Source organism: Phragmites australis, chromosome 10 (genome assembly GCF_958298935.1).
Source record: "Phragmites australis chromosome 10, lpPhrAust1.1, whole genome shotgun sequence".
NCBI classification, from domain to species: Eukaryota; Viridiplantae; Streptophyta; class Magnoliopsida; order Poales; family Poaceae; genus Phragmites; species Phragmites australis.
The window spans coordinates 29,921,096-29,949,081 of record NC_084930.1 but is presented as its reverse complement, the minus strand read 5'-3'; the positions used below and the strand labels follow the sequence as shown (position 1 = coordinate 29,949,081).

At 45.6% G+C, this 27,986-nt stretch overlaps 3 protein-coding genes and 1 pseudogene across 6 annotated transcripts; 2 read left to right on the top strand and 2 right to left on the bottom strand.

Moving 5' to 3' along the window:
- The first annotated feature begins 599 nt into the window (after nt 1–599).
- LOC133930647 (pentatricopeptide repeat-containing protein At3g20730-like) lies at nt 600–4,576 on the top strand. Of its 4 annotated transcripts, none has more exons than XM_062377338.1 (6): nt 600–1,473; nt 1,919–3,076; nt 3,223–3,273; nt 3,727–3,918; nt 3,988–4,061; nt 4,249–4,576. In XM_062377338.1, exons 1-2 carry the CDS (start codon nt 852–854, stop codon nt 2,971–2,973), a joined length of 1,677 nt encoding a protein of 558 aa, XP_062233322.1. In that variant the 5' UTR covers nt 600–851; the 3' UTR covers nt 2,974–3,076; nt 3,223–3,273; nt 3,727–3,918; nt 3,988–4,061; nt 4,249–4,576. The 4 variants fall into 4 exon arrangements, with proteins under 4 accessions (XP_062233322.1, XP_062233321.1, XP_062233320.1 ...); XM_062377337.1 differs by having other exon boundaries at nt 1,919–3,141; XM_062377336.1 differs by having other exon boundaries at nt 1,919–3,273.
- Nucleotides 4,577–5,020: 444 nt separating this feature from the next.
- LOC133883220 (ADP-ribosylation factor-like) lies at nt 5,021–6,620 on the top strand. Its single transcript, XM_062322457.1, has 5 exons — nt 5,021–5,355; nt 5,446–5,536; nt 5,718–5,833; nt 5,957–6,082; nt 6,319–6,620. The coding sequence occupies exons 1-5, from the start codon at nt 5,299–5,301 to the stop codon at nt 6,496–6,498; spliced, it is 570 nt and encodes a 189-aa protein (XP_062178441.1). The 5' UTR covers nt 5,021–5,298; the 3' UTR covers nt 6,499–6,620.
- Nucleotides 6,621–14,401: 7,781 nt separating this feature from the next.
- Nucleotides 14,402–18,926, bottom strand: LOC133930645 (polyadenylate-binding protein 2-like). The gene is made up of 6 exons (XM_062377335.1): nt 18,745–18,926; nt 18,575–18,674; nt 17,772–17,842; nt 15,038–15,229; nt 14,815–14,939; nt 14,402–14,702 (listed from the first exon to the last, which is right to left on the bottom strand). Exons 1-6 carry the CDS (start codon nt 18,835–18,837, stop codon nt 14,660–14,662), a joined length of 624 nt encoding a protein of 207 aa, XP_062233319.1. The 5' UTR covers nt 18,838–18,926; the 3' UTR covers nt 14,402–14,659.
- A 567-nt stretch (nt 18,927–19,493) lies between these two features.
- LOC133930224 (probable leucine-rich repeat receptor-like protein kinase At1g35710) lies at nt 19,494–24,200 on the bottom strand (annotated as a pseudogene).
- Nucleotides 24,201–27,986: the final 3,786 nt, after the last annotated feature.

Below are 27,986 nucleotides of genomic sequence, written 5' to 3'. Positions count from 1 at the left end.
TTTCACTCATACGAGTTGTACAAGGAGAGAAAAAGAGAAGCTAAATCGCGGAGTTCGATACTTGTTCGTTTTCTGATTCACTAGAATGTCTTTTCTGTTTTTCCTTGCACAAGTCGTTGTTTCATCATCATCATGCTATGTTTTGAGAACTTTTTATGATTTTTATGATTATTTTTATAGTGTTCAAATATTAGGATCCTCCCCGTGTCACAATCTCTAACATTCACACCCTATGCTCCACATTAATATCGAGGGATTCCTTACGCCATTACGCATTTTTAGAAATTTTCTTCACAAGGGCATTAGGGTGTGATTGGGTTGATGGATAGGCTTAGGTTATATTTGTTTTTGCTGTGAATTGTTACGAGTAAAGAAGTTTATTTTTATTAGATTATAAATTATAAGATTTTATAATATAACTTGAATCGTTGATTATAAGAATTGGTTTTAGACCGGAACTGTTTATTTTTACTTTTTGATTTTTAGGCTAGAATCTATAATCAAAATAAAAAAAATACACTCGTTAGGGGGTGGAACCAGGCTAGCAAGCCAGTAGCTGCGGATGCACCTTGTGGTGATTGGTCAGTTACTCAGTTGGGCCTGGTTGAGTTGTGATGTTGATTGCTCGGCTGCAATATTGCCTGGTTGGCTGGTTTCAGTTTGGCTGCAAGACGCTCAATATTTCACCCAGCTTGTCGTCAAAACCAGCCTGAACGACCGAACGGCGAACGCCGTCGTCTACCTCGCAGCGGCAACCTTCTCCCGCTACCCTCCCACGGTGCTTCTTCCTGCACGACCTCAGCACCGGTAGGATGCGATAGACCCGTCGGTATCAAAGAACGCGCGCACCAATGAGCCTTGTCAATGGCCCGAAATCCGCCGCCGCCCTCTACTCCTCTCTGCTCCAGAGCTGCATCGGCTCCAACGCCTTCCGGCAAGGAAAATCCATCCACCACAGGATCGTAGCATCCTCCTTGCCTCCGGACCTCCACCTGAGCACCAAGCTCGTCATCTTCTACGCCCGCTTCGGCGACGTCGCGTCTGCAGGCAAGGTGTTCGACGGGATGCCGCACAGGAGCGTCGTGTCCTGGACGGCCATGGTCTCCGGGTACGCCAAGAACGGGCGCCCGCAGGAGGCGCTGGAGCTGTTCGCGCTCATGCTCCGGTCCGGCGCCCGGCCGAACCAGTTCACGTTCGGGAGCGCGGCGAGCGCGTGCGCCGGCGCCGGATGCGCGAGGATCGGGGAGCAGGTGCACGGGTGCGCGGCGAAAGGCAGGTTCGCGGGGGACATGTTCGTGCAGAGCGCGCTCATGGACATGCATCTGAGGTGCGGGTCGGTGGCCGATGCGAGGCGGCTGTTTGCGGCGATGGAGAGGAAGGATGTGGTGTCTTGGAATGCCTTGCTTAGGGGGTTTGTGGAGCGCGGGCATTACAGTGATGCGCTTGGATTGTTTTCACCATTGCTGAGAGACGGTAAGTTTCATCTTGCCATTTGCTATCATGAAATCTTTTGTGCAGTTGCTTACCTTTATGCACCTCAAATCCGTACTGCCCCCCTGTACCCTTACTCCAGTGGCATATCATTATAGTATATTATATCTAGTTCTACTAAAAAGAAAAGGCAACGCATGATACACTGATATACCAAACTAAATGCTGTCTAAACGGAATATTTATTCTCTCATCTAAATGGTCTAAATGGAATAACTGACACTGTTAAACTTACGTTTATCAGTTTATGTGGGATTATTGGTGACATTTGGTGTATAGTAATAATTTTCGATGACTTCTCAAATCTTTCTTCAGTCCATTTTAAACTTTTTGTTGTGCTGTTGTTGTTTTTTTCTTCACTTCTCAATCAATGTGTGATACATTTTTTTTGTTTGGATTTCCAATCATTCGCATCAAAATTTGACAGCGATGCTGCCTGACCATTTTACATTTGGAAGTGCTCTAAAAGCCTGTGGCGCAGTCAGTGTGCTTTCTAATGTGGAGCTAATTCACACTTGCATCGTCAAGCTGGGTTATTGGGACGAAAAGGTTGTTATTGCATCACTTATCGATTCTTATGCAAAATGCCGGAGCTTGAGCAGTGCAAGAGTGATATATGACTCCATGCTTGAACCAGACCTCGTGTCATCTACTGCACTGATCAGTGGATACTCCATGGATAGAAACCACAGTGAAGATGCAATGAATCTCTTTTGTAAGATTCATCATAAGGATTTAAAAATCGATGGTGTTCTGTTAAGCTCCTTGCTTGGCGTTTGTGCTAATATAGCATCAATAAAATTTGGGACACAAATTCATGCTTATATGTGCAAGAAACAACCTATGGGTGATGTGGCATTGGACAATGCTCTAGTTGACATGTATGCAAAGGTAGGAGCATTTTCAGATGCCAGACGTGCTTTTGATGAAATGCCCTACCGAAACGTGATTTCGTGGACTTCACTTATTACTGCCTGTGCGCAAAATGGTTTTGGAGAAGATGCTGTGACCCTTTTTGATAGGATGGAGGAGGATGGTGTAAAGCCAAATGATGTGACATTCCTTTCTCTTCTATCTGCATGCAGCCATTCTGGTCTGATGAACAGAGGGATGGAATATTTCACAACCATGTTGGGCAAGTATGGTATTGATCCAAGAGCCGAGCATTACAGCTCTGCTATTGACCTTCTTGCTCGTGGAGGTCAGTTAGAAGATGCATGGAGGCTTGTTCAGAAGACGAATGCTGAACCCAACACATCCATGTACGGTGCAATGCTTGGAGCTTGTAAAATACATGGAAACATGCCTCTTGGAAAAACTGTGGCCAAGAATCTTTTAAGTATAGATTCTGAGAGTTCTGTGAACTATGCTGTGCTTGCAAACTTGTATGCAGAATCATGTTTATGGGAGGATGCTCAGAGGACAAGGAAATTATTGGTGGAAACATCCAAAGGAAAAGAAGCTGGTTGCAGTGTCATTTGAAGATAATTTATGGTCTATGGGGACAAATTTTCCTCTTCACAAAGTTTCTTCTGAAGATAGGTTATTATATGTGCAGACAAATTTTCCTCTGCAGAAAATTCAGGTGATGGTCACTTGCCTCTTATTAGATGAGTCTGAAATCTGAAACAATTTTGGACTACATGCCAGGTGAACTTCAGAGGTCCAACATACATGAGCCTCCACAGCTTTAAAAACCCCTAACGAATTATGAATACTTTGCTATTTCAGTTAAACAGTGGACAGCTAATGACTTATCAGCAGCCATCATGTTGCTCCATGGTAAGTGCATCCTGTGTTTCATAGTAAAACTGTTGTGTCGTTTGTTTGTTATGCTGCGTGAGAGGTTTGAGTTCCTTTTGAATGCATATCTTGCAGCCATCATAGTTTAGGTTTGGAAGTTACATCATTGAACCTTAAAGGTTATCATTTGATTCTCATTCTATATATAGTAATGGTTGTGCATAACATGATTATGAATTCTTGATCCTCTTCTTTGTACATCAAGTTGTCTGCGTCAATTTTGATACCTATAGGAAATTAAGAATATTGCAAGAAACATGCAATAGATATGGAGTAAGCAACTGTTGAAATATAAGTGAATTGTCTATCTTTCTCTATCTGTTTAGACTTTTGGGTGAACTGGTCGATACATGCAGCTCGATAGTAACCACTATTTTGAACTACTTCAATGGTGTTCAGAAGGTATGTTACTGAACTGCTTGTGATATGTAGGGTTGCGATGGTTCTGTTCTGCTGAATGGCTCACCAGGACACCATCTGAAAAGGAATAGAAACCTAACCTCAGCCTGCGAGGCTTCTGCACAATTGATGGTTCGAGGCAAAGCTGGAGCAAGCTTGCCCTTGCCCTGGATTGATGTCCAGTGCTTATTCCAAGATCTGGTGCCAAGGGATGCTGTTATCATGGTAAGGACTAGCAGTCGTATTCATTAATGTTGGTTCGTTCTTTCAGTAATAGAAGTTAACATGGTTCAGGAAACTGGCGGGGATTGGCTGATTCGGGCTGACAGTGGTGCAAAGGTGTAAGACTACCCAGTTTGACTGTCTGAGTAAGTTTAACCACGTCTTACTGTGATATTTCATATTTGTTTGGATTTTGAATTATTTGCTAGTGGGTGGGCCGTGATAAGCATAGTCTTGAACACTGCTTGTGCTGCCAACCTTTAGAGCATTTGGGGAAAAAAGGAATAATATGCATCTTCTGATCTTCACCATGAATAGTGGGGTGGCCTGCAGGTGCTCTGGCGTCGTCGGACAGCGCTGCCTGCATTCGAAAAGATGGCGGCCTTTGTGCCGGTACTCCGACCTGCTGAAGATGGATCTCTGTATTTCTGCTCTCGAGAAGATTAATTGGGAGGCTCCAGGACTGACCTGGAGGGCGCGAGATCGACCACAACGGACTTCGCTTCATGCTGAACAACGACCCTTTTGTAATAGGATAGGCTTCCGGTTGAGTTACCGTTCTGCGTTCATGTATTCAGGCTGGTTCCATTACCTTGGAGTTAGTACTGTTGCTGGTGGTGGTAGTACGTCGGTGCTTACTGCAATGCATGGAGCGTTTCTATTGCGGGTTTTATTTGCACAGCTATACTGTGTTTCATTTTATATAAATGAAAAAGAGGAATACCCTTTTGATCTAAAAAAAATTACATAAGGTGATTCGGTGCCAGGCGTTGCACCTCTCTTTGGTTTTTATATACGGGTGATGACAAAAGGAAAAATAAAAAATGGCCGTTGCAGGGGGATCGAACCCGGGCCACCTGCGTGACAGGCGAGAATACTCACCACTATACACAACGACTGTAGACGCACCAAATGTTTTCGTTTCTTTTCCAAGAACCAATGTATTTTATATATATCGCTGCTACTAGTTATGCGTGAACTCGTCCTCGTGCATGCGAATCTGCGCGATGCTCTTAAATTGGACCAAAGCTTCAGCAAACAACACTGTCAGGTGCCATGCGCGCATTGGACCACTGCGATCTTCCAGTATGACTTCGTGCTCCCATGTCATCCCAGCTGAAGATTCTTCATCGGTTCAAGTCAAACACCGACGAGAAGTCAGACGCTTGCCCAAACAAAGTGGCGTTATGGTTTGCATGATAACCACCGTCCCCACCCAACCACACAGCACTCCACGTCCATTCACACGATCATGCTGAGGAGCAATAAACTCGAGCAAATCGACCGGAAGACGAACCGCAAACGGCTCAAAGTTCTGAATTCTGCCTACGGGAACGCAGGAAGAAGAAACTCGGTGCAAGGATAAATAGCGGTCACGCGTGCATGGGTCAGTCTCTGATGAAACTCTTCTTCGGCAATTCCTGCACAAAAGAAGTGAAGGTAACAACAGGCCATTGCTTCAGACAGTGATGTGATCAAGCTGTTCTGATTTCCTTCTCGGTTCTTTTCTCCTTTGTCCTGTCAATGCAGGTTGTGATGCTTGGGCTGGACGCCGCCGGTAAAACGACGATCCTATACAGACTGCACATCGGCGAAGTTCTGTCGTCGGTACCGACAATCGGTAGATTTCGAGCTACATTGGTTCTAGTACATATCCTGTTAAATTGTAAGACCAAAGGCCTTTGGCCCAGCTTTTTATAGGAAGCAAGAGACATTTCGCCGATGTGCAGCCTGTACCTGTTAAATTGTGCATCAATCTGGCTAGCGTCGAGGCTGCAATTTGACGAATGTTGCTTCTGCAGGTTTCAACGTGGAGAAAGTGGAGTACAAGAACGTGGCCTTCACGGTCTGGGACGTCGGAGGGCAGGACAAGCTGCGGCCGCTCTGGAGGCAGTACTTGGGCAACTCGGATGCTCTGGTATTTCGACTTTTTTTACCTCTTTTGATCTAGCATTCCCGCGGATGTTGATGGAATCCTGCTTGTGAACTCTGAAGAAGAGTCGACGTGACAATGCTGAACTTTTGCTGCCTTCTTTTTCAGATATACGTTGTTGATTCGATGGACAGGGACAGGATTGGGGTTGCCAGGGAGGAGTTCCAGGCCATCATCAAGGACCCTCTCATGCTCAACAGCGTCGTACTGGTACTCGCCAACAAGCAGGACCAGGTAACTGCCAACGATCCGAACTAAGGCCCCCGTTTGGAACGCGGGGATTTTGGTGTAATTTCGCAGAGCGAGCAGTTGAATTCCTGCAAGAATTGGAAAAATGTCGCAGGTTACAACTTACGATCAGAGTATACCGTGTCAGATAGTGTATAAACAAACGGGAACCGAGCCATGCTCAGATAGTGCATTAGTTGGCATGTGCCTCTGTTCTGACCTCTGCTTTTCTGTGCGCGTAGAAAGGGGCGATGAGCCCGTCCGAAGTGGGCCAGCGCCTGGGCCTGTACGACCTCAAGAACAGGGCGTCGCGCGTCGTGGGAGCCTGCGCGCTCACCGGCGAGGGCCTGCAGGGGGGGATGGACTGGCTGGCGGCGACCTTGAAGGACGTGCACACTTGGGGAAGCTCCGTTCGCTTCTAGCCGGGAGCCGCGTGCACCAGTGCACCATTTTCTTTCGTCAGTGCAGTGTACAAGGAGTGAGTGCTGATGAGGCTGATGCCAACCAAATTTTGCGACTCGTGTAACCAGAGGTGTTCATTTGATTCACTGCTAGTTTTTGCTTGCAAATATATGATGTTTATCGAATATCTATTTATATTGTATATACGTATAAAAAAATCTATTATATATGAATAGGATATCTTTTCCATCTTTAACAACTGTGGATATTGCGAATCTGAATCTGTGAGACCCAATATACTCGGAGATCATGAAAGTCCATAATAAAAAGATCTTGATCGGGTTAACTGACTCGAGTACGACTAGTATTCAAGCTGAATTCGGCTACCTTACATTGATCGACAAGACGGATGACTCCTCATCGATTACGTCAGGATTCAGGACAGGATTATAGCAGGGTTAGAGCCTATATAATGCGGGGACCCAGGACAACTTCGACACACCCCACAACTTTGATGACGTAGAGCAATTCAACCCAACTTAACTCGACAAAAACACCAAGACTATAGGAGATACTCGGTAGCTTCAACTCTAGTTTAGTTTAGATCCGATTTACTCTTTATAATAGGTCTAGCCATCTTGCTTATACTCGAGAGAATACATATAAATCAACCTCTATACAGGACGTAGGGTATTACTCTAGACGGGGATCTGAACATGTCTATATCGTGTGTCTTGTTTTGTGCTTGACCTCTTATTTCGAAGGTACCCTAATCTAATTGTGGACACATTATCAGGAACAAATCTTCGACAGTTGCCGTGCTAGATAGGGACCTTCTTCTGTTTTTCAGGATCAATCATGTCTCAAGTGCGCATCCACGTCAGATTCTCCAACACCAGTTTCTACAACCACTTTGAGTCAGCGACAGTCATCTTCGAATCACCTCCCGCTGGCTTCGAGATCACCTCGAAACTATGACTTACCGCTAGGACAATCAGAGTGGGTTGATCCACAACGGTATTCTCGAGTCCAGCCCATTGGACGCATACCGTGAGGTGGGGCACCTCGACTAGGATCCAAAGGAGCCTAACGTTTTCCGGTTCATGGACACCGATTGCGACAACGAAAGTTAGGAAAGTGACAACGATGGCTCCATCGATGGCCAGAGCAGTCAAACAGATCAATTCATGTTTATGGTTGAAGCCAACGAAGCACCCGACGAGCAGAACGCTGGAGATCAGGACACTGTGATGAATGATGATGCGAAAATCCCTGAAGACCCAACGGCTGCAGCCCCTGCTGTAGGAACCGATGTCATAGAGGTGCCACCGCCGGGCGTTGTCCCTGATACAACTCTTCATCGACGAACCGCAGGAGGTCAAGTTCATCCTGGTCTTCAACAACAACTTGCTATGGATAAGCCTCCGCCAACAGCGCCTCAGATATAAAGGAACGAACTCCCTCATAATAGCAATCACGGGACGACATTGGCCCGACCACAGATAAGCCTAGCCAGCTGTGTTTTCAATACCCTGGAGGCTAATGTCCAGGGCGCCCACATGATTCTAAGATCTTTCCCCGAGTTGGATCTAGCGAATTCGCTGAACCCAATGGTCAACCAACTTAAGACCCTACTCGATGCAGCTCAAGTCCAAGTGGCTCGAGCAAATAATCTCAGTGGCTCTATGCACCCCAGTCGGCAAGGTGTCGGTTCGAGGAGCAACAGACATGGACATTCCCGAGTTGAGGGATCACAGATGGGAAGCTCGGGTGGTCAAACTCGAGCACAACCCTGTGGGCCGAATTGTAACTACCCTATCTAGAGGCGTGGAAATCAGGAAGACTTAAGTAATCGCATTCCTCACGATCAATACGATCTCTGGAGAGTGATAGACAACAATCGTAAGGAACGTCGTGAGGACAATCATCGCTACAACCACCGTAAATCTCTAGGATGGGATAGTTGACGTGACTCCCCTATTCAAAGGAACAAGCATGACAGTCCTCCACCATCACCTCCTAAAGAATTTGACGGAGGTTGTGAAGCTTTCACACCTAAGGTCCGGTCGCTACGATGGCCCAAAAAGTTCAAAGCGGATCCTATCCAGAAGTACGACGGGAAGCTCAGCCCTAACGAGTGGTTACAGATCTATACCACTGCCAATCGAATAGCAAGCAGTGACAACAGAGTAATGACCAATTACTTGCTAACTACCCTCGTTAGACCTGCAAGGTCCTGGTTGTTGAACCTGCCTCACAACTCGATCCGATTGTGGGCTGAGTTGAAGGCTCAGTTCATCGCCAACTTTCAGGGTACGTTCGAGCGTCCGAGAATAGAAGATGATCTCCACTAGTTGAACCAGGGCAAGGAAAACATCACGGACTCCAAGCTCATAAGTCTACTGATACTGCCAAGTCTAACGATGGCGCTAAGGACCAAAAGATTGATGGTGGTGTCAATGCAGTGCCCATCGACCTGTCTGAGCTGGCTAAGACGGTCAAGGTAGGGTCCAACCTTGACCACAAACAGAAACTCAAGCTCGTCGCTTTCCTCCGAGTAAACCAAGACATGTTTGCATGGAAACCGTTTGGTATGCTTGGGGCCCCTAGGGAGGTGATCGAGCATCGACTAGCTATGAAACCCGACACCAAACATGTAGTGCAAAAGTAGCGGAGATTTGCAGAAGACAGAAAGCAAACAATCCAAGAGGAGGTTGGCAAACTCCTCAAAGCAGGCTTCATTCGAGAAGTTTGTCATCCTACCTGGCTCGTGAACCATGTCCCTGTAAAGAAAGCCAACGGCAAGTAGAGAAGTGTGTCGATTTTACCAACCTTAACAAAGCTTGTCCTAAGATCATTTCCCTCTCGCATAGACCAGATTGTCGACTCTACAGCGGTTGTGAATTGTTATGTTTTCTAGATGTCTATTCAGGGTATCACCAAATTAACATGGGGACAGAGGATGAAGAGAAAACCATTTTTATTACTCCTTTTGGTGTATTTTTGCTATGTAAGATGACTTTTGGCTTATATAGTGTCAGTGCTACTTATCAATGGTGTATCCAGAGTTGTGTACAGGACCAAATCAGGTGCACGTTAAAGCTTATGTCGATGATATTGTAGTCAAATCTAGAACCAAAGATGCATTGATTGTCGACCTCAAGGAAACATTCAACAACCTCAGGAAATACTGTATGATGCTCAACCCCAAGAAATACACGTTTAGCGTTCTATCTGGCAAGCTTCTCGGCTTCTTGGTGTCAAGTTTTGGCATTGAGGCCAATCCGGAAAAAATTGAGGCTCTCGACCAGATGCGGTCACCTCGAATACTGAAGGAATTTAAAAAATTGATAGGATGCATAGCAGCCTTTAGTTGATTCATCTCCAAGATGTGCGAGAGAGGAATGCCCTTCTTCAAGCTTCTAAAGAAGAACGATTGGTTCAAGTGGATGAAAGAGGCAAAGAAGGCCTTTCAAGACTTAAAAAGGTATTTATTATCTCTGTTGATTCTAACCCCACTTAATGAAAAAGATGAGCTCTTTATGTACATTGCAGTTACCCCACAAGTCGTAAGCACGGTCCTAGTGGTTGAACGGGAATGCCCTAAGAAGAATGCCAAGATCTAGAAGCCAGTTTACTACATGAGCGAAGTCGTATGTGATGGTAAACTGCGATACCCGCAAGTGCAGAAGTTGTTATATGCCATCCTAATGACTTCCTGTAAGCTACGACATTATTTCCAAGCGCACAAGATTATCGTTGTGATGACATATCCGCTAAATGGTTTTATATGCAATAGGGATGCTAATGGACGAATCATGCAATGGACTGTCGAACCCAATGAGTTTGAGGTAAACTATGCATCCCTATTACATAGAAAGGAAGAGGGGTGAGAACAGACGGCTTCGTTTTTCCTTATTTTTTTAGTTGTGAAAACGGGTCATACTGTGGAAAACGGCACCATTAAGATCCGATAGCGTCGAGCATGATGTTGAGGTCGCCTCAGTTGAACGGCACGTCTGGCGGAAGTCGAGGCATCACTGAGGCATTATGACTTGTCTAATCAGTGCAAAGAGGGGTGCGGTGTCATTATGATGCGTCAAATTAAGGGTTGCGATGAAAACGAGCACAAGCGGGAGTGGGGTTTTTAATACTCACTACCCGATTTATCAGATTAATTCAATGATTGTGATAAGATTGCAGCCATATGCTTGAGCTGACTGCCTTTGAGCATGTGGTCAGGAAGGAGTCGATGCCTATGCTTTACTCTCTGCTCGATTTAGTCATCAAGCGGAGAGTCAAGGGCTACATCGTATACTTTTATGCTTATACTTCACTTTCTATTTAACTATCATGTTAACCAGAGAGTAGGGAGTTACATTGTTTAATGCTAGTACTATGCTCTACTTTCTACTCAAACTTAGCTATTACGTGAAGAGTCAGGGGTCACGTCGGAGGTCTACATCAAACAGAGAGTCGAGGTCTACATTGTATACTTTCAATGCTACGGCTTTACTCTCCGCTCGATTCAGTCATCGAGCAGAGAGTGAGGAGCTACATCATATATTTTTAATGGTACAAGTATGTTCTTTCTTACTCCTCGATCGAGCATTTTTCTCCTCAACCAGAGAGTCGGGGGCTACATAGTACTACCATATTATGTAAATACATATATTTTTTTTTGCAAAAGTTTATCTGGTTTTGTGTCAACTGCTTTGGATAGAGCTAACAGAGGCATGTGTTGGGTCGATAACGAACAACTACATCTCATAAGGCATAATGACATATAAGATTGTCGGACATTTTATGCCTAACAGGCCACAAGGTTTTGAAGTTCTAGTTGATCCCGTATGTGTTTCCTATCAAGTTCATATTCGTATGTTGGCTAAATACACAAGTTGGTGAAGGTTTGCAAAAAATGTCATCATGCTATTTCTTCTTCTAGTTTATACTAGTCTCTTCTTTGGTTCTTTTTGTTGCTTCGAGCGTATACTCAAGGACCAATGCATCTAATTATTTATCTAGTTGAGTTTTCAAGCATCAATAGATACTCAGTCAGCAAATCTCAAGGATGGACATGGCATGTGCTAATCAATTTTTGCATCTATTCATGTTAACTTTATTTCACCGACAAGGAAATAAGGGTAAAAGCATAGTGGACAAGCAAAGTAACAAACAAGTTTTCATCACAACTATCAAGCAAAAACCTACTAGAAAATTTATTATGTTTCTAAGGGGAAAGCTTAGGCGACAACCATCTACAAGAATGCCACTTAAAATTCCCCACAAGGGATTTGATTGTTCTGGAGGCCCCACAATGGTATGGAATTTCAAACATTGTACATCCATCCCAATCATGATCCAAGTTTACTCGGTGGAATATGAGAATTGAGCCATGCGTGATGATCCCAGGAAGTGGTGGCATGGCCTTAGACGTCATACCTAGAAGGATTGTTCTTTCTGTTACAAAGGAGCAAATTCCCATCTTAGTTGTTCCCAAATGTCATCATTGAAGGCATGAAGACTGACTGACATTAGAGTGTTGTGTTCAGTCGGATCGTTAATTTGGTCACCGATCTTCAGGAAGAATGCACAAGTTCCAGCCAAGATGAGTTGACCTCCCCTAGTCCAGGTTGCCAGGACTCAAACTCAGGCATCAACTGTTCCAATGCCATTATGGCTCCTGATGGATTCTCAAAAGCAATTCCATCCAGAAAACCTATGATATTCCACCATAACTTGCTGTTGGAAATCTGAAACCATTGTGGTGGTCCATCGATAATACAAATCTACACTCCCTTTGTCATCTGAAGATGAAAACATGGCATCCTCAGAGCGACAATGATGAATAGTTTCCTATCCCTTCTCACCACACATCCTTCCAGATTCATCCAGAACCCGTCATAGGAGAGTGGAGGTAGGTCGGAGAACCATCTGGTCACAAGATTTACTACCTTGGCCTTGATCTGATGCCCCCATTCAATGACGATCAAAAGCCCATTCGAGGCACCAATCATCTCACAACTGTCGCTGGCCAAACCTCGAAGATGAAGATAAAAAATTGCATCACTCCCTAGGTGGTGTATCTCTACCATGCCTTCCCCATGTACGAAAGGACCTTTTAATATCCAGGGCACAAATTATGCTATTCTGTGCACTTCATGCTAGGTGGTGCAAACACAGCGAAAGAAGACAAAGTCTTCCGGATGCAGTAACTTGTCGGAGATGACGTCCAGCACCCCCAACGGCAAGACCGCCTAGTCGGAGATCCCCTCCATTGGATTTAGGTTAAAGGATGAGTTTCTGAATAAAAGTGGCAGTGCTAGAGAAATAGATGACGGCGGAAAAATTCTAAGGCAAGCAAACTATGGAAATTGAAAAGGTTGGATGGCAAGTTCTCATCAAAACAATAAATAGGCCTCATCCCATGATGAATTTTGAAAAGCATCCCCTTTCCAGAGGTGGATTCCAAAAATCGTTTCCATCTCGAAGATATTTTGAGGCGTCTCGTTCAACGTTAAAGATGTGATGATGGCATCGTGTGAATCTCTGCACGCCCTCTGGATGCATTAAATATGCATATACCGAACGTTTCAAATTTCGAAGATGTTCTTTTTAACTCTACTCAGAGATGGATGTCGGGAAGTCAAGTTTTCAAGCATTTCTCAAGTCTCGAGTGCGGACAACGGCAAGACGCTCAACCCAATAGTGTTTTCACTCGATACTCGGAACAAAGTTTTTCCTTGCTCGATTCTTTTGACTGCAGGCTTGATCTACCTTACTCGACCAAGTTCAGACTTGGCAGTACTCGAGTAGACACTTATGGAAATCCTCCTTGCTGAGTAGAGTTAGGAGGATATTATCGAATATCTAACTATATGGTATATACGAATAAGAAATATATCATATATGAATAGGATATTTTATTCGCATCTTTAACGACTTCGGATATTGCAGACCTGAATCTGTGAGACCCAATATACTCAGATATTATGAAAGTACATACAAGGAAAGTCTCGATCAGGTTAACCGACTTAAGTATGACAAGTATCCAAGTTGGATTCGGTTGCCTTGCCTTAATTGACAAGACGGAGGCCTCCTCATCGGTTATGGCAGGATTCAGGGCGGTGCCAAGACCTATATAAGGCAGAAACCTAGACCCTTGAAAGGACAACTTCTACGACCTAGAGCAGTTCAACAGAACTCAACTTGACGCAAACATCAAGACCATAGGACATACCCCAACGGCTTCAACTCTAGTTTAGTTTAGATCCCATCTACTCCTTGTAATAGGTCTAACCATCTTGTTTGTACTCGAGAGAATACATATACATCAACCTCCATACTCGACATAAGTTATTACTCCAGTCAAAGATCGAACCTATCTATACCGTGTGTCTTATTTTGTACTTGTTCCCTTATCTCGAAGATACCATAATCTAATGAACACATTATCATAAACAAATCTTCATCAATATTCTTCTCCCTTTCTCGTTCTTATGACCTCGAGCACACGACGTTGGGGTTCTTGGACGTGGCCGTGGAGATTCTCTTTGCCATGGTGGACGACTAGTGCATGGCCGTCGGCGCAGTCGGTGACCGCCTACAAGTGCGAAAGTCGTTTCTTACACACGCATATAGGCGAAGGGCAAACCCATCATCTCAAGATGCACGGTCACAGGCACACATTTTACTACAGAGCCACACTCAACTGCGTAAATGTAGACTAGGATGGTTCCTCGACGGCTCGACATTAAGGCAACCAGAAGCCCCTCAGTATGGTGAAAATATGATATTAGAAGTGAAGAAAGGTTCAACTTGAATTCAAGCAATACTATTCCAGGCTAAGAACCATTCAAGCTACACTCAAGTCGGGCAAACTGACCAACAGTGACTCTGCTGTCTCACGCTAACAGCATCAGAACAATGCAACCCAATAGTACGTGTAACCCATCGACCATCTAATCGTTCTGCATAACTGTCGCTGAAAGTCAATAATACACCATGCTGCTTGTAGCGTCAATACGGAAACAACACAACCGAGATAATAAAAAAAAACCATAGAACTGTGTTTAGCTATGAAACAACAAAATGCGGGAATAAGGTCCAGTGTCCTCTGGGATCTGGACGACTATGGTCGAAGACTAGAGTCGTGTGCTGACAGCTCTTGAGACCTGAGCTTCAAAAGTAAGGTCTTCTCGGACGGCGGAATCTGGGAAATCTCCTGCACGAAGCAAAACAAATGGGGCATTAGAAAAGAGTGTGATCGAAATTGGGGTTTCTTGCTTCTGAGACTCAAGCCGAAGTGCTAGCTAGGTGAATAAATATCAACTCACCCATAGCCACCATAAGGACTATAAAACGGTCCTCCATATGGCCTGTAGGGGTGGCCATGGTATGGATTGTATCCTCTACCCCGGGGTTGCTTCAAGCCGGGAACATTAGTCCTCTTCGGTGCCACCTGATGAGAAAACAAGGTCAGAATGTCAATATGCCATGTATTCCCTCAAAAAGAAACATGTAGGTTCTTAGTGAAAGCAAGAAAGCCAAGATTCACACCTTGATTTGGCGACCATGCAACTCTGATTCGTTCAACTTAACAGCTTCCTGAACAGCTTCAACTTCAACAAATTCCACATAAGCAAAACCTTTAGGTTGCCCAAACTTGTCAGTCAGGATTGTCACTCTGTTGACAGTTCCACAGGAATTAAAATGCTGCTGCACTTCTTCTGGAGTGCAAGCATAGTCAACCTACAGTTGTGATCACACAAAAAATGAGTGGATTTATTATGTCACGTGACCAATCAGCTGATGAGAAGACACATGCAACAAACAGAACCAACAAATTTTGCATCTATTTTGCAGAAAACAGAGCAGGATACTTCATTTGAAACCATCTACAATAAATATTGCATTAATATTGCATCGGGACCAGAAGAAGTTGTAGCAGGCTGGTCAGATGCAAGTGGTTGGCCTTGTTACGCTAGCATACAGTGCAGTCTAACACATAGTCCTGTACCAGAGTCTTGTCACCGGGAATCTGAAAATTGGCCCGAAGGCGTTGCAAGGTGCGTTGGACCCCCTCATGGCCTGTGTCATGCGCCTAAGCAAGGAGATACGTCACAATAGGTGAGTATGCCAGAACAAAGACTCGACGCCCGACCGTGATCAAGCCATCACGAAATGCCCAAGAAGGACCCTTATGGTTGGCGCACACGGTGGCCTTCAATTGCCGGAGGCCAGCATTGGCTTCCACCTAACAAAGCGTACGGAAGGCGTCAAACACCAATGTCGATAGAGCAAAGGCAGTCATGCTCTATGCAACACGCTGAAACAAGGCGTTAACCACCACATTAGCATGCCCTAGCTTGTACTCCACCTCGAAGTTGAACCCCATTAGTCTAATCCATCGGTGTTGTGGGATGGTGGACAAGCGTTGGTCGAGGAGGAACTTTAGACTGTAATGGTCTGCCTAGACCAAAAAATGACAACCGCACAGGTACGGCCGCCAATGCTTCATGGCCTGAGCGAGGCCGACGAGTCCCCGCTCGTATGCCAACGGTAGAGGGATGAGAGACAGAGAGCAGGAGATGAGGAATAGGCTGATATATTTCTTAATTCCAAAAGGATGCCGACTGCTCTATATATATAGTATAGAGCCCAGCCCTAACAATCTCAACTAAATCTAAATCGAATCCAACTCTATCTCTCTCTTTCTAATAACTAAACTGAATCTAACACTTTCCAATCTTACTTAATCCGAATTACCTAACTCTACTTCATTTCTTTCCAAACTCATCTAAACCAAATATCTCCTCAATCTGTCGCCAATGCCTCCTCTTCTTGTGCACCCTTTCCTTTCTTCCTGCGGTATGTGATCCCGCACATAACAGCAACTTGCCAAAACATATATTTATGCTTTGCCCTCGAAAAAGAATCAGATATTCAGGCTACACCTAGTAATTCACCAATAACATAGATGATGGATTTGTCTTTAAAATGATTGTTAACGGTCCATTACTAGCACTATTCTCTAGTAGATATTTACCAACAAATGTTTACCCCCTCTAGTACAAGACATTTTTTATGACACATAAGGGAGTGTCAACAAAAGTAATGGGAATTTTTCCAAATACCCAATTGGTCAAATTATGAAACCTTCAACCACAAATCAAGAGAAAATTTTGTCATAGATGCATGACAAACATCCATCCTATCATGAAACACTAGGTCTCCAAGGATATTGATATATTTTTTTATGTGACATGGCACTCTGCTAAGTTTACCGTTTATATTATGCCATATAGACATATAGTCATATAGATATGTCAAGAAAGCCAAAAGGATCTCAATGATTGTAGAGTACAGTGTTTAAAAAAATAGCACAAGGCTAACTAATGGATAGGCATTAGATACACTCAACATAAATATGAGGTCACACTTACATGCCATGCCTATGAACTCTGCCAGTAAATGGATAATGATATCACGCCACATCAGTCCCAAGTACATGCCTGACACATTCTCAGTTGGCTACTTGGGGGATAACTACTAGCCTATAATATCATTTTTCTCTTTCTCTTTTTCTTTTTTGTTTCTGTACTCTTTCTACTTCTTTCAAAGATTTTTTTCTATTTTCAAAGTTTTTCTTTTCTTTTTTTCAAGAATTTTTTATTGGATTTTTCCTCTTTTTTTCTTTCCCCCATTGTGCTAACACTAGAACTTGCGCTGAGATTCAATCAGATGCCAAAACTTTGACTGAAAAGCTTGATGACAGCAGACTAACCTGCAACCATTGCCATTGTTCAATCAATGCAATGGAAAAGAGAAATAGGAAAATAGATAAAGTTAGAAGAGACAATTTCTATTTCTGTTATTAATTGAAAATAAATACCATCTGTCCTGTAGTTCAATGAAATGGAACTTGGCATAAGGAACTACAAATAATATCTCACGTAGAAATAGGATCCTTAATGGAGCCCGCCAAAACTTATGGCAAAGTTAAATCAATTGTAGGGTATGTGGCATACTATCTACCGAGTGAAAAAATCAAACACAAAAGTAGATGAAACAATTCATTGTTAAAACCCCAAATGTTATATTTCAAATAGTCAATAAGCTAACGTGGATCCAATTTTATATCTTTAGTTTGGAAAGGATAACAATATTAAAAGGTAACAAGGACCACAGTAGGAATCATCAGAGGTATGTGTAGCCGTAGGTAATATCATATGAAATATTGAACTGCACGGCAGTCTTCTTAATTTATATAAAGAGAAGAGATAAAACTCACATTTCCAACAAACACTGACCGAGCATCCATCTCCTCTTTGTTTTCAGATGTGGTTGCATTAGGATCTACGCCTACAGAAAAAATGATTGGTGTATTAGAAAACTTATACAATGATTATATGGTAACCACAACATACAGTCTAACAAAGCATAAGGGCTTGTTTGGATAAAGGGATTGGGATTCAAATCCATAGGATTTTAAAATTTGTAGACTAATCACCATCTTCTAAACAGGCCCTAAACGTATAGGCGAACTCCAAGATTCAGCTAAACCAGAAAGCTGAAGTTGCATATATGGATGCCAAGCAAAGAGAGGATACCAAACCGGTTCATCTTCGAATTTCATTATACTGAAAAACTTTCTTGCCCCTAGGATACAGGGAAGGCAATGATAACAGAGTGAACTATGCGTTTATTGTAGTTGAACATGACATGAAATAAAGAATATGAAACAGATACTGGGTTTGAACTTCGAACTCTAGTTCACAAACATCCATCCCCTACTACGCAGTTTTCCGCTACTAGGCATAATAACAAAATTATCTCAGCCTGTAACATTACCAGCCTACCAGCGCTACAGGCCCGTCGTGATGCAAAATCAAGAACCATACTCACATGTATGCAGCAACGCAAAAAGCTAGTCTAAACAAACATCACACCGCCTCATATTGCTTCTAAGTTCTAACTCAATCCGCTATTCCTAACCTCCGATAAGCAGCTATAAGTCAACACAAATCACCCAACAAACCCCTATCTAGATGCGGATCTCATCGCTGCAACGAAGAAGTAGAGAGGGTTCCCAACCTTGCATCTCCTTGGCGACCTTGGCCTGCATCTCGCGGAGCGCGGCGGCCTCCTCCTCCATCTCCTTGAGCCGGCGCTTCATCTCGTCGAGCTCCTGCAGCTGCGCACGCGAGCATGGGTCAGTACCGCCGCTAGGGTTTGGGCGACGAGGAAGCGGCGCGGAGCGGGACCTTGGCCGCGTCATCCCCTGCGGCGCCCATGTCCACGTCCTCGCCGTCGACGGGGATCTCCTGGCCGTACACCTCGTGCTCCTCGTCATCCATGGCAGCCGCCGCGCCGCGTGGTACTCTCCCCTCGCTCCGACGGGTGGTTCGACCAAATGCGGTCCGCCAATCTGATTTGGGTAGTGGAGATCAGGGGGAATAGCCGATTAGGGAATGGGTCGAGCCAGGATGGGCTGGATGCCTACATGTAGCAGACCCATCAAGTTCACCGGCCTTTTGGAATTTGGACTGGTTTTCGAGTCCCGGCCCACCAACTGGAAGAATTCGCCAGGAAATTTTGGTTTTGGTAAGAAACCATGGTTACTGTTCCTTTTTTTCAATAGAGCATGACTGCAGGAGTTCATCACAAGAACAACATGACATGCTAACACTAATTGCAAAGTGTTAGAGTACGCGAAAGTATCATCAAAATCGTAAAGCCAAACGTAAGATCGATGATATCAAAATACAATGTTTTTTAACAGGTTTAACCATCGGCCTATATTCTTGGGCTGACTTGAGCGCTCCTCCCTAATATTGATATGTCTGTTGTATTGTAGATACAATGATGATACACAATGTTTATAAACCTAGTAATACAAGTTTGTTTGTAGCTTTATCTCTGTCTACCTAATTTAAATCCTAGTTTATCTATAATCGACTTTACATATATTATATTACAACACGAAGTACCACGGCCCGATTATTCTGGAGGGTCAGATGGTAAGTGCCCGGTAAACCTGCTGCATGGTTGGTCTGTCCTGTGGATTAACCTGTAGGCACTGAGGTGCCATCGAGAGTGACCGGAAGATCACGTCTTTCGACTCGACATCGGTTCCGGGTGCCTCGAGGCGTTGGTCCAGAATTGCCTCTAGATTTCGTCCCTCTTTGATCAGTGGAGCATTGGACTGTTGAAGATCTCCTGGATGGCGTGGATGCCTGCCCATCAGCACCTCTAGTGCCACGACACCGAAGCTGTAGACGTCGCATTTCTCCGTCACCACCAATGTGTAGGAAAACTCTGCATCCAACGGGTATCAGAGGAACAATCATATTGTTTCTAAAACATTTATGCGAGGAACAACCTGGTGCTGCTAAATAACAAACTAAGATGTTCCTGCTAGTGCGCTCCAATTCGACGAGTCTGGTTTCATAAATTTTGCAATCCCAAAGTCCGAGACGAAGGCCTTGTAATCAACATCCAGCAAGATGTTCCTGCTCGTGATGTCTCGATGGATTATGGGCGGGTGACAGTCACATGGTGAAGGTAAGAAATGACTTGAGCCACATCTCTTAGGAGAGTGATCCTTGTTTGCCAGTGCAATTGGGTTGCTACTTCTTCATCGCTTAAGATTGATGCCAAATTCCCCCTCTCTATAAACCGACAAACAAGGAACTTGTGTCTCGGGTGTGAACAGAATCCATAAAGCTCAACGATGCTGCGTTGGCGGACCTTTCTTAGATGATCTTCAATCATATTCTCTTCATTTCGTTTTCTTCTTAATTATCCTTTCCGTTCTCATTCCCTTTATTTTTTCTCATCTCCAACAGTTTTCCTTCAAAGGAATTCGTGAAGAGAAAGGAGAGAGAATTTCGTTCTAAAGGGAATGATCTTGAAAATCTTTTCGTAACGAGAACCATGAAGTGAAACCGTTGGAGCGCTGAAGGGAACGAAAATCCCTTTCGTGAAGATATTATGGGCCTTGACGGAAAACCGTTGGAGTTGGTCTTAGAACTTTAATCTCATGGCGAAACTTTCTTCGTCGTGTGTGTCTTCGCCGACGGAATGATTATGGTGGAGCCTCTTCACCGCAACCACATATCCATCTTAGCGTTGTGCCTTGTATATACGACTATCTCTGTTTAGATGCTTTTTTTAGCTTTTTCTGAAAAAGTTGGAAGCTATCTAAACGGCTGGTTTCTGGCCTCGATTTTTTTAGTTTTTGACTAATCAAGGAAGCGATTGTGATTAAAAAAACTAAAAACTGAAAAGCAGATTCTACTTATTTTCTCTAACTTTTAGGTATACTGAGAAGCTAAAAGTTTATTATAAAAACCAATAACTAATATTCAACTATCGCTGTCACTTCCTCAGCTAGTTAAAAGCTCCGAAACCACAGCATATCCAAACAGACTCTACATGTGCCTCTGCAATGCAATGTTTCTCATCAAAATCATCTGCTGCATTCACAATATCCTCGAATGCCACCTTACCATCGAAGCTCCATACGGAGAACACATCCACCCTGCTTGGTGAGGTTTGCCAAGGAGCGCAGGATCTTACCGGTGAGGTTGTTGTCGTCGAGGTACAACTGTTGCAGGGCCTCGCCGAACGCGAGAGGTATGCTTCTAGTGAGCTGATCGCTGGACAAGGTTAGATTGGAAAGCATGGAAAGAGAGGCGATGGTAGGAGGGATTGTACCGGAGAGACCACGGTTGTTGCTGAGGTCAATTTTGTTGAGGTAGGGGAGAGACTGGAGGCTCAAAGCCTCAAACCGTCTCACGATGTCGGCAGTTGGGAGGGAGATCCCGGTGATGGCTGTCTCGTTTGTTTGACGATGTTAAGTTCACCGCCACCGACGCTAAGTTCGTCGTTGATGGCCGACTGACGATGATGACTTTATCGCAGGTGATGTGGTCCAGCTGTAGAGGTAGGTGTGTGCAGCTCCAAGCGCTCAGGGCGCTCGCCTTGCTCAAAGTGGATCGCCAGCACAGAAGCGCTCCCGCATGTGCCCTCAGCAAAAAATCTTCTTGACATGACACCGCTTTGGCAAACAGCTAGTGGTAATCGCAAGCAAGGGCAACCAGCACGAGGAGTGTTGGGCACGAAAACGTGCCCTAGCAGAATTCCGCGAAAGTCCTCATAAGAGTGACTCAAACTTGAAGAAAAACAGTGAGTTGGAAGGTGAGAAAGAGAAAGCACTTGTGTAATGGAAGAAAAATTCGAGTCCCTCCGCCTACCCTTGAGGGTTTATTTTATAGAGCGAAAAGGAATGAGAAAGTATCAATCTGCACCTAATATATTATCTTACAATTATATGCGTATAAGGGTATTTTGGGTCTTTTATCCCTCTACATACCATGTGGTAACTGGAGCACTATAATTGCAATAGTCATGACACCGTACGATGTGTAAATATCTCAGTGTTACGGCATTTTCCCCAACAGCACCCATCATACATCAGTTCCAAGGTCCTAAGGGGCGAGCGGATGTACACAGAACTAGCTCTAGCCTTTTTTTTTTTTGAAGTCAGACTATCCAAGATTGTTCTGTGTAGTTGTAGCGTGGACGTCTGGGGCAAGGAGCTAAGGACGCAAAGCCCACCAAGGTCGCACACTAAGGGTCCCGATGGAGGATCTCGAAACCAATGACAGAGGTGACATCGACGAGGTCACGACCCCTTCAGCAGGTAGCCGTGGTGAGGCTCGGTGGAGGCGGGGCCGTCTAGAGCACCGCAGCGAGGGCCAGAGGTGACGTCAATGGCAAGGTCGAGGGAGGCAGTAGGTGACCCCCTCGGTAGACGCGGTGAGGCTCGACTGAGGTGGGGCAGTCCAAAGCACCACGGCAAGACCAGAGACAATGCGCGAGCCCCTCAGTAAGTAGTCACGGCGAGGCTCGACAGAGGCGGGGGCCATCCGAAGCGTCGTGGCAAGACCGGAGGCGAAGTCAACAATGAGGCCGACAGAGGCAGTGCTCGACCGCCTTGGTAACTAGCCACAGTGAGACTTAATGGAGGTGGGGCCGTCCGGAACACAAGGCCGGAGGCGAAGTCAATGGCGAGTGCAAGGGAGGCAATGTGTGATCCCCTCGGTAGGTAGCCGTAGCGAGGCTCGACGAAGGCCTGACCATCTGGAGTGCCACGGCATGGCCGGAGGCGAAGTCGAGGGTGAGGCCAAGGAAGGTAGTGCACGACCCTCTTAGTAGGTAGCCATGGTGAGGCTCAACGTAGGCGGGGCCATCTAAAGTGCTACGGCAAGGTAGAGGCAAATTCAATGGCGAGGCCGAGGGAGGCAGTGCGCAACCCCCTCGATAGGTAGCCGCAGTGAGGCTTGACAAGGTGGGGCCATTCGGAGTGCCACAGCAAGACGGGTGGTGAATTCGACAGCGAGTCTGAGGGAGGCAATGCACGACCCCCTCCGTAGGTAGCCATGGTGAGGATTGATGGAGATGGGGCCATCCTTAGCACCGCAGTAAGGACGAAGGTAAAGTCGATGGTGAGGCCGAGGGAGGCAATGCGCGATCCCCTCAATAGGTAGCCTCCACGAGGCTTGACAGAGGTGGGGCCGTTTGGAGCGTCGTGCAAGGCCTGAGGCAAAGTCGACGGCGAGGCTGAGGGAGCCCCTGCGCACCAAGGCTAATGTAGGGGCTCATGAAGCTCTTGTTGCAAGGCCCTTGGGGAGTTCAGCGAGGCCAGTGGCGAGGCGCCGTCGGAGAGTTTCTACATCTGGCATGTAGAGGCACACTAGGTTATTGTTGTAACACCATGGGTGAGGTTGATGCAATGAGACCGCATGCGGCGGGGTCAGAAGCCAGGTCGTGCATACCCGAAGCCACACATGATATGAAAGATGCTCGAGGCACATTCTTTTTGTTGAGGTGCTTGTAGCTGCATGCATGGTTAGTTGAACAACAAGTGTATGCCATATGTACTATAGGAGATAACCAAAATTCTAACATATATGTATAGTTGACATGCTACGTACTACTCCTTGCTGCAGTAAGATGATAGGCTTTTTGACCCTGTCGATGGCTCACATGTCCCTAGTGAATGCACAACACTTCATATAACTGACAGTGGTAGCTAGGGCCGCATGATCCTCAAGCAGGGCATGTGATAGCTGCCTTTGTCTTCACTTTAAAGCGGCGTAGTACATGCTGCCATCCCCTTAGCACCAGAAGCAAACCAAAGTACCTGACTACTCGCATTTAACTTCACCATCTAGAGACATTCAAGGTGCTTACTTCTGTGTGTGCCCTTTTGCGGACCAGCCGCTCAGTTTTCACTTAATTAACAGAGCACATGAGTATGCCGGGCTTTCTTGTTATTAATATAACAGACAACTCTCTTGCCGATTTAGTTTTCAAAAAATAATGTGACGTATGTTCTCTCTGTGCCAATCGCTTCCATGATCCCCGCCTCCTACCCTCACCCAATCGCATGCTGAAACCACCGCCACATCTTGGCGTTCGTGCTTTTTCCCCGTCTCCACAATCGTCCCCCTCCCCGGCTATAAAACTCCGCCCCAACCCCTGACCAAGCTTCCTCAATCTCCACCACGCTCAAGCCCTCATTTCTAGTTGAGTTCCCTTTGCCCGAGAGCTCCAGAGTCACAACAAAACCTTCGTCATTGAGCCTCGCTGTCGCCAAGCCTCCTCGAGCCACCCTGACTTGTTTGTGGGCTTCAAACGAGTTCATCACCATTCCCCGTTACTTTTCCATTGCTCACCGTCGATGTCCGAGCTGTGTCACGCCATTCCTGTCGCCTCTGGCTATCCTCCGCTGTCGCTTGAGCCTCACTATCGCCATGCTGCTCCACACCGCCCCAATACCGTTCGAGTTCACGACATTATTTTCCATTCGAATCTCAATGCCCTCAACCAACCTGCGTCAAGTTTTGCCGCCGCATTCGAGTTCCAGAGACTGCCAAACCTTTGCCCGTGAAGCTTGTCATCATCGAGCCATCCCGAGCCACCCCAACGCGAACTTGCCTCTCAAACAGGTTTGTCATCGTCTCCTCTTCGCGTTTCATCGCTCGCCTTTGGAGATTGGCCACCGGAGCTCAAATCCAGCAACTATCGAGCCGCGCCGCCGTGTCTGCTCGTCGTCAACATCACTCGATTGTGTGAGCCGAGGTAGCCCCCTCCTCCATCATTCGATCTCGTTCGTGCGGCATAGATTAGAAGTAAATGTACCATTTCGCAAACCAATAGGATGTCACCACGTGGCCTCATAATCCCAGTGAGCTTATGAAGCCACGTCAGCGTGCAATGCCTTCCAAAGCCCAGTCAGCATGTTGATGTCATCATGACGCAATAATTAAGATTTTCCTTAAGAAAAATGATTCACAAAATAGAATAATTCAAAATTAGGTTTTATTTTAATAGAAAAATTCCAGAAATTAGTACATATTTTTAATAGGTTTTTAATTCTATTTTAATCCTAAAAATAGTTTTAATGTTTAGAATAAATTTTTTATTTTGGAAAATAGTTTAGAAAATCTAGAATAAATCTAATAATATTTTAAATGTGTTTTATTTAGTAAAATAAATGCTTTTAATATGTTTTATTCCTTATAAAATTAGTTTTAATTCTATAAAAATGTAAATAAATTCTATAAAATTGTTTTATTTAGTTTTATGTTGAAGATAATTCTAGAAAAATTAAATAAATGTTGTAGGCTTTTTAAAAATTTGGTTTAATTCCATAAAAATAGTTTTCATCATTTTTAGTTGTTTAAAAATTCATTTAGCTGTACCTTTCGCGTCTTAGCTCCGATTTGGGTGATTTTTGCGTCTAAATCCTCCTAAAATCGTAACAAAGCCAGGCTTAGCAATTTTTGTTGTTGTGTTTTCTTACTGTGTTGTTCTCTTCGCGTGTAGATGATCTTGTCCCAGTGACACTCGAGAATATTCAAGATCATGACTTCGGTGACTTTGAGCAGTACTTCAGAGAAGGCAAGTGTCCTTGATCACATTGATCCTGTTGTAGGAAAATGTGTCTTTTATTCATATTGCATGCTTGTTAGTTGAATCCCATGACTAGGGTTTATTGTATTCTTCCATGATTATTCTTGTTGTCTGTGTTGTAGTTTGGATGTCGTGGTTAGAATTGCTTAGTTGTGATGTCAAGTTGGGTGGTTTAAATGTTAATCTGTTTAATAGTCTATGCAGTATGAACTGGTCTGATAATCTTTTTAGCAACATGGAACATAGAGATTCTAAGCAAGAAGTGGTATGTTGATGGTGAGGGTATGCATAGGTACGAGTATGTATTGTGGGTTGGTGGTACTACCTGCTTAGGATCCTAAGGACTGGTTTGTGGAGGATGTAACCTAGCAAAATTGTACAACCACGAGACTTATATGGGTATGGTCTGACCAATTAATTAGATGTCCTCCTTATTCTATATGCACCAGCTGACTGTTTGGTGGCACAAGAAGAGGCCTCTACTGTGGATGGAATCCTTGTTAGCGGTTAAACATTAGTGGGTGAATACAGATTAGGATGCTGTCGGAGGGTGAACTCCTCAAGCGGGGATTCGGAGGGACCTCCTTTGAGATTTGGCCGGGGGGATGATTCTGAATCTGTTTGCGGGAGAAATAAATGGGTGTAAATGCGATGACAAGTGGGATGGAATGATCGGATGCAAAATGCAGTAAATGCACTAGAGAGGTTTTTAGACAGGTTCAGGCCGCACTGAGCGTAATACCTTACTCCTGTGTGGATGCTATAAATACCCTGAGAATGTCCCTCAGGGATGTTGCTGGTTAGAAGAATGTTTGTCTATCCTAAAGCTTCAGGCTCCTTGTTCTTCGGTGGTCTCAGCTTCTGTGCTTGTACTGGGGTGTTCTTCTATCTTCGATCTTCGTTCCCGTCCGAGAGAGAGAGTCAGAGAGCTGGGTCCTTGTTCTGTGTCCACCGGCTTCTCTTAAATACTCACCGGCGGTAGCGTGCCCCGAAAGGGAGGGCACGAGTTCCAAGGCACCATAAATGGAAAAGTAGTCATCATGGGCTGCTGAGCGAAGTGACGGGGGGGGGGGTTGAAAACGCCCCCCCCCCCCCCCCCCCCCCGCCCGGTCTCGGTCGTCATGATGCGCTCTGCAATGGGCGCCGCGAAGAGGGCCCACCGGGCAGCCACAGAGCAGCCTGGCGTGCCCGCTGGTCTTGTACGCCTGACACGGCAGGGCGGCAGGCGGGGTGCCTTGGGTCTTGAGATGCTATCCCGAGGCGTGCCGGATGACGTGGGATGAGACCCGTGCATTAAATGTCCCCACACCCTCCTGCCAGGATGTGGCAGGGACTGACACCGAGTGTGGCAGGAGCAATTGGAAGTGACAGGCCACGCGCGCTCTTAAATGCGGCATCGGGCCTTTCACTGGCTGACACCTCACCGTTGGACCTATGTGGGGCCCACCGGCGAAGGACTTCTTGGGCCGTTGGGGAACCGAGTGCTCGGGGATCACTGTTCACATCCCGAGCACTCTCTCCCGGAAACGCCCTTTCTTGGTCCTCGGGGAACCGAGTGTTCGGGGGGCCACTGTTCACGGCCCCGAGCACTCTCTCTCGGAATTGACTGTTCGGATCCTCGGGGAACCGAGTGCTCGGGGGGCCGCTGTTCGTAGCCCCGAGCACTCTCTCTCGGAACTACCTTCCTTGGGTCCTCGGGGTACTCGGGTGCCCGGGGGCCACTGTTAGCAGCCCCGAGCACACCTTTCCTGGTACTCGGCTTGTCTGGTCGTCGGGGGACTTGGATGCTTGGGGGTTACTGTTCATGACCCCGAGCACTCTCTTCCCGGCACTTGGTCTTCGCGGATTATCGGGGAACTCGGGTACTCGGGGACCACTGTTCATGGCCCCGAGCACCCCCTCCCGGGACTTAATCTTCTCGTACTTCGCGGAGATGATCCCCGCGGGAGGGCGCCACGTGGCAAATTGCTGACCTGGCCTCAGGATTCGGGGACCCCTGGTTCCTGATTCACCGGCAACCCCCTTTGAGATTCGGGTGGGGGGGTGATTCTAAATCCGTTTTGCGGGTGAAATAAATGGGCGTAAATGAGATGCAGGTGGAATGGAATGATCGGAGGCAGAAAAGAGTAAATGCTCAGGGGATTTTTAGACAGGTTCAGACCGCACTGAGTGTAACACCCTACTCCTGTGTGTATGATATAAATGCTCTTAGAATATCTTTCTGAGTGTTTGCTGGGTTACAAGAATATTTGTCTAGTCTAGAGCTTCGTGCTCCTTGTTCTTCAGCTGGTCTAAGCTTCTGTGCTTGTCGCCGGTTGCCGAAGATTTGATCTCGTCCGAACTGGTCCGTCCTCGTTCTCGGGGAGCCCACCCCACCTTTATACCCGCCGGGGCGGTAGTGTGCCTAGAAAGGATGGCGTGAGTTCCAAGGCGTCATAAATGGAAAGCAACCATCATGGACTGCTGCGCGAGGTGACGGGGAGAGTTGAAAGCGCACCCCCGTCTGGTTTTGTTCGTCATC